Below are 11,638 nucleotides of genomic sequence, written 5' to 3'. Positions count from 1 at the left end.
GGGCTCGGACTCGGGCTAAGACCCGGAAGACGGCGAACTCCGCTCCGCCCGACCCAGGGCTCGGACTCGGGCTAAGACCCGGAAGACGGCGAACTCCGCTCCGCCCGACCCAGGGCTCGGACTCGGGCTAAGACCCGGAAGACGACGAACTCCGCTCCGCCCGACCTAGGGCTCGGACTCGGGCTAAGACCCGGAAGACGGCGAACTCCGCTCCGCCCGACCCAGGGCTCGGACTCGGGCTCAGCCCCGGAAGACGACGAACTCCGCCTCGCCCGACCCCAGGGCTCGGACTCCGCTCTGGCCTCTGCCGAACGATCTCCGCCTCGCCCGACCCAGGGGCTCGGGCTCGGCCTCGGCCACGGAAGACAGACTCGACCTCGGCTTCGGAGGAGCCCCCACGTCGCCCGACATAGGGCACAGGCCCGCCACGTCAACGGGAAGCGCCATCATCATCCTACCCCAAGCCGACTCGGGTCACAGAGAACAAGACCGGTGTCCCATCTGGCTAGCTCCGCCAGATGGGCAATGATGGCGCCCCACAAGCTCTGTGACGACAACGGCTCTCAGCTCTCTTACGGAAGCAGGGGGACGTCAGCAAGGACTCGACCGCTCCGACAGCTGTCCCTCCGCCAGGCTCCGTTGCTCCTCTGACAGCCATGACATCACGCCAGCAGGGTGCCAAGATCTCTCCGGCTGCCACATTGGCATGTACTTAGGGCGCTAGCTCTCCCTCCGCTAGACACGTAGCACTCTGCTACACCCCCATTGTACACCTGGATCCTCTCCTTACGCCTATAAAAGGAAGGACCAGGGCCTTCTTAGAGAAGGTTGGCCGCGCGGGGACGAGGACGGGACAGGCGCTCTCTTGGGGCCGCTCGCTTCCCTCACTCGCGTGGACGCTTGTAACCCCCTACTGCAAGCGCACCCGACCTGGGCGCGGGACGAACACGAAGGCCGCGGGATCTCCACCTCTCTCACGCCCGTCTCCGGCCACCTCGCTTCTCCCCCCTTCGCGCTCGCCCACGCGCTCGACCCATCTGGGCTGGGGCACGCGGCACACTCACTCGTCGGCTCGGGGACCCCCCGGTCTCGAAACGCCGACAGCGCCTGTGGGCCAGACGGACCGCGCAAGCGCAGAACATATTAGGGTTCCGAGTTTTGTGCTACGATTGTTAGCTAGATTCGCGGAATTCGCTCGGAAATTAGTTTGTAAAGGGTCCAACCCCCTCCTCTATAAATAGAGAAGTATACGACCGATTTGTAATCATCAATCGAATCAATAACACTTCTATTTCACATTTATTTCCTAGGAGTAGTTCTAGTCTAGTTCTAGTTTAGCCTCTCGATCCCCAAATTCTCCGCTTCTCTTCGACTCTATGTCGATTAGAGGAGCCTAGGTCGGCCTGCTGAGCCTAGACAACTCCTAGGATCTCTCCTCCCCGACGGGGTCCCTCCCGGGAGCGAGATTCAGGCGCCGTCGGCGATCTTCCGCCGCCCCTGCGCACGGGCGGACCGTCCGGCCCTAGGGCGCGGACTGTCCGGCCGTCAGGTAGGAAACTCTAGCCTCGCATCAGGCCGCGGACCGTCTGGCCCCTGGCCACGGACCGTCCGCCCCCTGTGCGGAGAGAACCGCCGCTGGTTCGTGTTGAGTAATTGACGCTCTAAAAAGGTGTCAACGGTATCTAAGTGGCCTCGTCAAACTTTAAACACAGTAGATGACTTTGCACAAGGGCGTGGTGGATCTCGAGGCCTTTAGGTAATGCACTAGTCCATCAGCAGCAGCACTACATATACTGCACTACTAATAAACTAGTCTAGTATAGTACGAGCACAAAGTGCGAATCTGCCAGGCAGTTTTATACGGTGGCCGACATGTCAAGAAAAGTACCGCGTTCCCGAATCCTTGCTTGCTGGACCAGGGAAGCTCCTCGCTACAAGTACAACTGTACAACAAGCCTCTGGCGCAACAACGCTAGCGTGTCGCAATTCGCGCAGCCACACGATGCGGAGACTCTGACATGAAACGGCCGACGGCCTTCTGTTCTGTGTACCACAGCAGCTTGCCAGCTCCACGGGAAGCGAGACGCTGAGACCGGTCGCGCGGGTGCCCAGCGTCCAACTTTGAACCGGCACGTTGCGGTGCCCGGTGCCTGCCGGCTGCCGTTGTGGGAAAAAAAAATCCTGCGCCGAACCCGCGACGCGCAGAAGTGGCGGAAGCTGCAGGGAAAAAGCGTCATGACTCGACTCGTGTCAGTGTATCACTCGTGTAGTCGTGTGGCGCGGCCCCGCTGCGCCCTTGTCGTCGCCGCGGCCTCCCTCCCCGCGTCAATCCGCCGTCGTCTCGTTCTCGTCACCACCCCGCGAGGCCGCGAGGTTTTTCACCGCTTGCCCGCCTACCCCTCCCCGTGCCCGTTGACGTTTCCGGCCCCCCCAGCCCCCCACCCAGTTCGAAAGCCTCCCTCCCTCCCCGTTCTCCCTTCCTTGCCTAGGCGGCAACGCAACACCCCCCCGTGCTTTATTATAACCCAGCGGCCCCTCCCGCATGAGGCAACCGAGACGGGACGAGTCCAGCAGCCGGCCACCAGCCCATCCGAACCCTGCTGCCCCCCTCTCCGGGTTCGCGTGAGGCTGTGTGCTGCTGGGAGGAGGGAGGGGGAAGCGGCGGCGGGGCGCCATGGAGGCCGAGAAGAAGGCGCCGGCGGTGTCAGACGTGGGCGCGTGGGCGATGAACGTCGTCAGCTCCGTCAGCCTCATCATGGCCAACAAGCAGCTCATGTCCTCCTCCGGCTACGCCTTCGCCTTCGGTACCCCCCTTCCTCTCCTCTCCTCGCCTCGCCTCTCCTCCCCGCGGATCTGGAACCCGGATCCGCCGGCCGCTAGTGGGGGGGATTGGTCGCGGATCTGGCGGAGGCGTCTGACTGTTCGTTTTCGGGCTGCCTGTGTTGTGAATGCGCGCAGCCACCACGCTGACCGGGTTCCACTTCACGGTCACGGCGCTCGTCGGGTGGATCTCCAACGCCACCGGCTACTCCGTCTCCAAGCACGTCCCGCTCTGGGAGCTCGTCTGGTTCTCTCTCGTCGCCAACACCTCCATCACCGGGATGAACCTCAGCCTCATGCTCAACTCCGTCGGCTTCTACCAGGTACGTACACCCTGCTCTGCTCTGACAGCGCCAGCGGCAGCGCCTACGCCGGCCATTTTCGGCCTGGGTTGCTTGTGTGCGCGCGTGGCTGAAGCTGGGAACCTGCAGATCTCCAAACTGAGCATGATTCCGGTGGTCTGCCTCATGGAATGGGTGCTGAACAGCAAGCACTACACCACCAAGGTCATCTCGGCGGTGGTTGTCGTGGCCGCCGGTGTCGGGATTTGCACCGTCACGGATGTCGAGGTCAATGCCAAGGGGTTCATCTGCGCTTGCGTGGCAGTGTTCTGCACGTCGCTTCAACAGATTGTGAGCTCTTCTCCTTTTTTCACCAGTCTTCTTGCTATAGCCCCTTTTTTTGGTATTGTGTATTCCATTATGATGATATGGAGAATTCTAGTTTTGACAGCCATAATGCTATTCTGCAATTTGCAACGAGATTTGGTTATGTGACTCTGAATTTGAGCTGTCAGCCTTATGTAAACCGATTTGGTCAATAATGATGAAATATTTTGAAATTGATTAGAGGTTGTTCATCCTATTAGATGCCTTCCCTTGTGCTCCTAAGTTGTGAAAAGGGGAGGCAAAACATGCCGTTTTGGGTCTGAGATTCCCCTCATAAGTTGTTCTGTTGAAGATGCCCATCACTGCTTAGTTTTGTTGCAAAAACCACCCGCTATGCACACATTCAGCCGATTATGCCATTGTAGTGCCATGACAGGCCAAGCTAGCCGAGTGAAGTTTGTTCAAGTGCTTGGATTAGCTTTATTATCATGTTGCAGTCCTCTTTTTTCCCGCAAATAGCAAGCCTCAGTTTGTCAACATTTAAGCTCTCATCAGGATTGTTTTGGTCGAATCCCTGAAAAGTGCCGGGATTATACTTTAGTGATTACATTGACAGTTCGTAATTGATAAAAGCAGGTTGAATAGGTTAAGCATACCTGGGATAGAACCAAGTAGGGGAGTGGGTATGATGCAACAAAATGGCTTATGGGAGGAACTCAAAATCCAGATGATATGGGTTGGTTTTTGCAATTTTCCCCTTCAAACAATTGAGCTGTTTTGGGCATCACTTAATTGATTTATCTGTAGCTTGTAGCCTAACTGGTTATAACTACTCAGCAAGGCACTGTTACTGGAAGCCAAACTTTGCAACTCAGCCCTGAAATACAATAATGCAGGTCAATGGTAAAAAGGTACTAAAAGATCATCAGTTGAGACATATCATGATCTGCCAATTCATATACTACATTATAAGCTGCACATTGACAGTTCTCATAGATACTACTATGCTTCCTCACTTTTTGTGTTTTCTTGTACTGTACAAATGTATTTGCTTGTTTCGTTGTATCCTTCAAGATCAGACTACCTGCAATTAATTTGAAGATTTTTTTGTTGTTTTACATTCTTCTCGTTTCATCTTCATTTCTACTTCTACTATCTATATAAGGAGATGCTTTACTAACAACAATATCGTCTTTGAAGTTTGTGTTTTACTAACAAAAATCTGATTTTTGAAGTTTCTGGAAAATTTCTAAACTTTAGTAATACTTTTAAGTTGTACATGAATAATTTAATATTTTTAGTATCGAATACTGAAAAGAAAGTTACTTTCTACAACAATACTTGTCTCACAGTTACGCTTATGCAATCTACTAAGTTCCACTATACTCTGAGGGGGTGAGCTGATGATGTGTTTCCTCTTCCCAGACAATTGGTTCCTTTCAAAAGAAGTACAACATTGGGTCATTTGAGCTGCTGAGCAAAACTGCACCAATCCAGGCAATTTCACTCATTATACTGGGCCCCTTTGTGGACTACTATCTAAATGGACGGTCATTGTTGAACTACCCTTTTTCGGGAGGGGCAACTGTAAGTTATCCTAGTCACAATTCTCGGTTCTTGAGAGCATTGCTATCTTTATGACTACTACTTGTCCTGAGTTATCTATCTTCTACTTTAAGTTCATTGGCAGTATTCTCATCTCTTCAGCCTATATGCTTAACTCTATTATTTTTTGCCATTCTACTATAGTGAAAAACCCAGCCAGTGGCCCCGCCTGTAGTAAATTCTTGTTGCTGGGATCATATAAGACAGCTTATTCTGACATGGAATTGCCAGAACACTTATCCTTTTTCCTTTTCCTATATCATTTGCTTAATATTCTTAATGACAATTTGCATATTGGTTGACTTGACTATATAGGTTTTCTTGGTTTTGCACCTTAATTTCTTGATTGCCAAATGTAAGCAAAATGTTTGTAGCAGTTGATTGCAGCTACAAATGAAGTTACTCATTATGCTCCCTTTTAAACGTTTTGCAGTTCTTCATCTTGCTTTCCTGCTCCCTGGCCGTCTTCTGCAACATGAGCCAATACCTCTGCATCGGCCGGTTCTCAGCGACCTCGTTTCAGGTCCTGGGCCACATGAAGACCGTGTGTGTGCTGATCCTCGGCTGGATCCTGTTTGACTCGGCCCTCACCGTGAAGAACATCCTCGGGATGCTGCTCGCCGTGATGGGCATGGTGGTCTACAGCTGGGCCATGGAAGCGGAGAAGAAGGTGGCAGCCCCTGTCCCCCGGATCAAGAGCGAAATGCTCGACGGGGAGGACGTACCCCTCAAGGCCAGGGTGAGCGGCGTGCCCGCGGTCGACCTCGAGGACGGCGAGATGAAGAGCTAGCTGCCGCCGCCGCCGCTGATTCGTTCATTCTTCTTGTTCTTTTGTAACTGTGCGCGCGCGATCGCTCGATCCAAAGTTGCTTGTCCGTCAGCTCTCAGCTATCGACACTACACTGTTAATTTTGGCCCCTTGTTGGGGAGAGTCCAGTTCCTAGGTGACGACGACCACCCCCAGTTCGGCGTAGATCAAACACACACTAGCAGAATGCAGATTTTTAGGATTTTTTCAGGCGGCGGGGTGGATCCATTCATTGTCATGTTGACAAGACTCATAATAGAAATACAGGTAACATATGTATCTCCGCTCCGTGGTAGGATTGATAAGGAATCATTTATCCAGCCGGCGATGTAGTCCTTATTTTTTATGTTTCGCTGTCCGGTTCTGGTTGCTGGGGTTCTGCACACCGCCCACGGGCATCATCGGTTTCGTCGGCCTCTTGCGTAGTTGTTTTTGCCTGCCACATGGGATAGGATGGGACGGGTTCACATGGGAGAGGATGGGATTGGTCATGCCGGTGGCTTAATTTACTAATTAGAACTCTTAATTTACCAAATGACTTAATTTACTTCTCTTATTAATAGTACGATCAATTATCTTAAACCAGATCACACACTATATTCAAGTAGGATCTTGTTTTTAAGGATTAATGTATGATATTATGGTCTAAAGCTTAGTAGGATGGATAGAATATTTATATATACCAACTTATATATACCAACAAGATATATCTTCTTTTTCGGAAGTCTATCTCAAAAAAATATCTAGGTTAAGCGTGCTTTGTCTAGAGTAATTTTGGGATGATAATCGATCGACTTCTCAGGTGTACATGAGTGAGGGCAAAGTTCACACAAAGACTTGTGTTGGTCCGTGAGGATGATCTATGATCCTAGAGAGCTGTCGCGAGTAAGTATCACTTGTTCGGGAGTGGACGAGATGTTAACAATGGTATCAGAGTTGACCCTCGCGATTTCATAGGCGTGTGTGGGTTAGGGGTTTGAGCATATGGCGCATGTGGGACTAGAATGGTCACATGGCATGACATATGATGACACTAGACACACAGACGTGACTAAGAGAGGAGGTTCCTGACTTAGGGTTGATCGACGAGGACGTCAGTCTTCTAAGGAATGTGTTGTGATGTCCTGGTCCAAGGCTTAATAGGATGATAGAATGCTCATGCTAACAAGGTGTATTTTTTTCGAAAGACTGTCTCAAAAGAACCTCTGGGTTAAGACATGCTTCGCATAAAAACAATATTGAGATGTGTGACCGATAGAGAAGTTTTCTCAGTGCGCATGAGTGATGACAAAGTACGCACAAAAGATTCATGTTAGCTTATGGAGATGGTCTATGATCTAGATGGCTGCCAAAAGTGATTACCATCGGTTCAAAAGTGGATGGGTGTTACATATTGCGTGTAATATGATGTTGTAATTTAAATTTAACTTGTATGCTCAGTTTAGCAACCACGACCTTTTCAAAATTTCGTGCAAATACTCATGTAAGCATAGTTTTTTCTACGTACTAGCGTGCTTTTAAAGAGCTAGCATACATACCCTGTTCGATTTCTCTGAGAACTTACGGGGAACAATAGAAATTGAGGGGATCAAATTACCTACGGATCAAAATTTTTGGTGTACACTTCCTACTTTTTAAACATTTATATTATATAATGTTTGTTAGTGTATTGAATTTTGAGGATTTGAATGAAACCTATCTACGTATATATAGATCTTATCATCTCTGTATTTCTTAAGAAAAGTTTTATAAAAAAATATAATTATATCGCTATATCTTGTACAACAATTGGAGCCTCCCTTACTACCTCCCACGCACTAGAGCCCTTGAGAATATCCGCAGGAGTTCCTTCTATTTCTCTACAATTATAATGCACCGGTTTTTCTGGTTATCACGATTGTTCATTTTTAAAGAAAAGCTCATATACTTTTTCTAATCTAAACTGTGGTCTAAACATCAACTTCAACGTGTGTGATGGGCTCGAAACTGCCTACGTTGCATGCTCCGTCATGCATCACCAAAACTTCTTCTCGCGAGCGTAAGAGCAACTCCAATAGTTATATAAATTTTAACTCTCTAAATCATAGATTTAAGAAGTTGCTAAATAATTTTGGAAGTAAAAAATGTGAGTTCTCCAATAATTCTCTAAATATAGGTTATAGTTTTGTATCCATCCAAATGAAAAAGTCACAAATCATCAATTACCTTCATTATCTACATAATACAGTCAACATTTTTATTTAGGAAGTTGCTAAATGGTTGCCAAATGTAGAGAGGAAATGAGGTTAGATGAGAAGTTGCTAAATTTAGTAAGTTCATTTAGAGAACTGTTGGAGAGGAGTTTTTATGTTAACTACATAAATTATTGATTTAGAAAGTCTTTTAGAGAACTACTAGAGTTGCTCTAAGCCTTTAGCAATATTTAAATTAAGTATGGATTGATACTGTGATGGAGTCGGGTCACCAACAAGATCTTCACGGTGATCACCGAGCTCCCAACGCCACCAAGCCGTCTAGGTGATGCCGATCACCAAGAGTAACAAGCCGTAGACTTTCGCTTGACCAAGAGAAGCCTAATGCAAGTGGTGTGTGCTCTAGGTGGCTCTCACTAGCGCTAATGAGGAACAAGCGCGGATTATGATTCTCTAATCTCCTCACTAGGCTTTTGGTGCTTGCAATGCTCTACCAAAGTGCTGGAATAAATGTGGAGTGCAAGACATTGAATATGGTGGGTGGAGGGGGTATAAATAGCCCTCACCCACCAACTAGCCGTTACAGGCACTTTACTGCGTGATGGCGCACCGGACAGTCCGGTGCGCCAACGGTGCGCCACCGGTGCGCCAACGGTCGTTTCCAACGGCTAGTCCTGACAGAGAGCCGTTGGACTCATGGAGCACCGGACAGTGAACAGTCCACTGTTCGGTGCACACCGGACAGTCCGGTGCGGTGTCCGGTGTGCTACTAAAATTCAACTCTGAACGTTGCGCTCTCGGGTTTCTGCGAAGGAAAAACACTGCCGTGGACCAGCCTGACCCCACCTGGCAGAGGGTGCACCGGACAGTCCGGTGCACACCGGACAGTCCGGTGCCCCTAAGCCAGAAACCCTATCTCTTGTTTTTCAGCTGATTTTCAAATTGGTTTTCGCTCTAACTTGTGTGTGAGTTCTAGAGTGACACCTAGCACTGTGTATGAGTGTGATTGTGCACTAACACTACACTAGAACTCTCTTGGTCAAACTACTCATCGACAACCCCTCTTTATAGTACGGCTAAAAGAGAATAAAAGACCTAACTAAATCGCGAGTGTCCACATCTCCTTGACACTCGGACTCCGTAGACCTTCACCTTTTGTTCCGTCGTTTTAGCCGTCGCTTCGAGTTCTTATTTCCGGGATTGTTTTCACCGTTGTAGTACTTCTACCTGTCATGCGACCTAACTTACCATTTGTCTCTGCAAAACACACGTTAGTCACATATAATATTACGTTGTCATTAATCACTAAAACCAACCAGGGGCCTAGATGCTTTCAATCTCCCCCTTTTTGGTGATTGATGACAACCCTACAAGTTTTGTGAGAGTAGTTTGTTTTGAAGATTCTGTCAATAGAAAGAATGGTTAATTATACTCAGTAATCTTTGACAGAAAGAATGTGTATCATAATAATAAGAGTGAGCGCATACACATCATAAGATTCTTGTTCATATAAAAGAGAAGGTAAATTAATGAAACAAGAGCTAGAAGAATGGTGATATGATATAAGGTGAAAACATAATACACACAGTCAATCATACGCAACGAGAGTATATGACGAGTTTGTGAGCCAAAAAACATCAAGCTAGTACAGAGAGTAGCAGGCACATATATTACATCAAAATGACTCTGACTCTCTACTAACTCTCTAACTCCCCCTAGCTCTCACAACTCATATCTCTCCCCCTTTAGCGTCAAACACCAAAAGGGACCTGAACCTAAACATCTGAAGCAGGAGGAGGTGGCGGGGGCGCATCCGGTCGAGGTCGAGGTAGCAGAGCGAACGCCGACGGAGGGTCAGAGTCAGTCTCGGATCCAGGATCTGCGGTAGAAGCTGGAGCTGGTACTGACTCGGACGGAGGCCGCGCTGCAGGAGCTACCGGAACAGAAGCGGTCACAGATACTGCCACAACGGTAGTGGTAACAGCAGATGCTGGTGGCACTGACGGCTGCGGACAGATAGAGCTGAGAGCCGGAGAGGTGAACGCCAAAGTGACCGGCCGGAGCGGAGAGGTACCAGCAGGGGGTCCAGACAAGATCGAAGGCACCACTGGAGCGTGAAGCGGAGGAGGCGGAGCAGACTGAACCGGAGGTGCTGAGATACCGGAATGCTGGAGCATGAGAGCCATGAATGCCCTATTCTCTGCCCTATCCTGAATAAGCTGCTGCTGAAGTGCATCCTGCCTGTCCTGCATGTTCTGAAACATCGAGAGCATCCTCTCGGATAAACGGGCCTGCTCGGCTGCCAGGTGAGCCTGCTGCTGAGTGAGAGTCTGGAGAATCGAAGCAAGAGCAGGGTCCATAGCCTGAGGAGTAGCAGGGGCAGCACTAGAGCTCCCAGCCTCATGATCATGTGAGCGTGGAGGCATGGGAGGCGGAGGCGGAGGAGGAACCCCAAAATCATCATCATCATCATCATCAGCTGCTGTACCCTGAGTGTCAAACTGACGAAGAGCTGCATCCTCGGCCTGAGAGTCAAACACAGAAGCAGAAGCTGGCACTGGAATTTCAGGAGCAGGACGGTAAGATCCAAATACAAGGCGTGAGGCCTCAAGGGTGCTCTGAAAACGAGGTGGCTGAATCAGCTGCGCAAAGATGTGGCATAAGTAGTGAGCATAAGGTAACTGCCGACGAGCACGAATCCCATCCAGAACAGTGTCCTCGATCTCACAGATCAGGAAGTCCACAACATCAAACTGTGAGTGGGATACCAGGGCACCAAGGAGCCAAAGCTGAATATGAGTGGTAGCCTCCCTGTATCCCATCCTCGGCAGGAGTGTCCGTCTGATGAGCTCATATAAGTACTTCGTTGCTGTAGTAAAGTCTGCTGGAGAACGTCGCGACCCATCTGTGAAAGGCGGGCGGAACAGAGCCGCGACGTGAGCTGTCCCTGCAGCAACACCGCCGTGAGGGCGACGAGGAGGATCTGAAGTGCCGTAGCAGAGGCTGTGAAGGCGAGTCGTCGACTCAGGGAATCCAAATAGCTGTCGGATCTGACTGGTAGTGATCGTGACATCCTCGCGCTCAAAGCGGAACCTTATCCAATGATGATCCGGGTCAATCCAAACAGAGGCGTAGAAGACGCGGACCCACTCCTCAACATATCTGCCGCTGATAGTCAGAAGGGACAGGAGGCCAGGCAGATAGGTGAGATGCGCCTCAGACGCAGCACCGGCTGTAAGGAGAAAAGCTGGAAGATCCAAGAGGCGGTGCACTCGCAGCGCTATCTGAGCAGACATCTAAGCCCTGAAGAATGACTCCTGAATCCGTGTGCTGAAAAGAACACCTGCTGCTGGGTCTCTCTGAGCTGGTAGCCAGGACTCCACGGGTACGTACCTGAACCGACGTACCCGAGCTGCAGTAGCACGCTGAAGATCAAACAGACGAGGATCCGAAACCAGAGGACGGACTTCAGTCTCATCACGCTCCCGGAATCGAGGTGGAGGAACAGGAGGAGCTGAAGCGGGAGCGGGAGCAGGGGTAGCAGAGGAAGCTGGTGTAGTGCTGGTAGTGGGTATGGCTGTGGAGGTGGATGGAGCAATAGGAGT

The 11,638-nt window shown here is 50.0% G+C and overlaps 1 protein-coding gene across 1 annotated transcript; it reads left to right on the top strand.

Annotated features, from left to right (window-relative positions):
• Window positions 1-2,443: 2,443 nt before the first annotated feature.
• On the top strand, window positions 2,444-6,119 carry LOC100384530 (integral membrane protein like protein). The gene is made up of 5 exons (NM_001254819.2): window positions 2,444-2,804; window positions 2,959-3,143; window positions 3,252-3,452; window positions 4,854-5,015; window positions 5,467-6,119. The coding sequence occupies exons 1-5, from the start codon at window positions 2,675-2,677 to the stop codon at window positions 5,821-5,823; spliced, it is 1,035 nt and encodes a 344-aa protein (NP_001241748.2). The 5' UTR covers window positions 2,444-2,674; the 3' UTR covers window positions 5,824-6,119.
• Window positions 6,120-11,638: the final 5,519 nt, after the last annotated feature.

This window comes from Zea mays, chromosome 7 (assembly GCF_902167145.1).
Source record: "Zea mays cultivar B73 chromosome 7, Zm-B73-REFERENCE-NAM-5.0, whole genome shotgun sequence".
Taxonomy (NCBI): Eukaryota; Viridiplantae; Streptophyta; class Magnoliopsida; order Poales; family Poaceae; genus Zea; species Zea mays.
This window is presented reverse-complemented; position numbering and strand designations above follow the sequence as displayed.

Bases quoted from the DNA above. Each gene is read 5' to 3' on its own strand.
- LOC100384530 (NM_001254819.2), top strand. From the start codon at position 2,675: ATGGAGGCCGAGAAGAAGGCGCCGGCGGTGTCAGACGTGGGCGCGTGG. The intron at 2,805-2,958 runs GTACCCCCCTTC...GAATGCGCGCAG, and splicing joins CGGCTACGCCTTCGCCTTCG to CCACCACGCTGACCGGGTTC. The intron at 3,144-3,251 runs GTACGTACACCC...GGGAACCTGCAG, and splicing joins ACTCCGTCGGCTTCTACCAG to ATCTCCAAACTGAGCATGAT.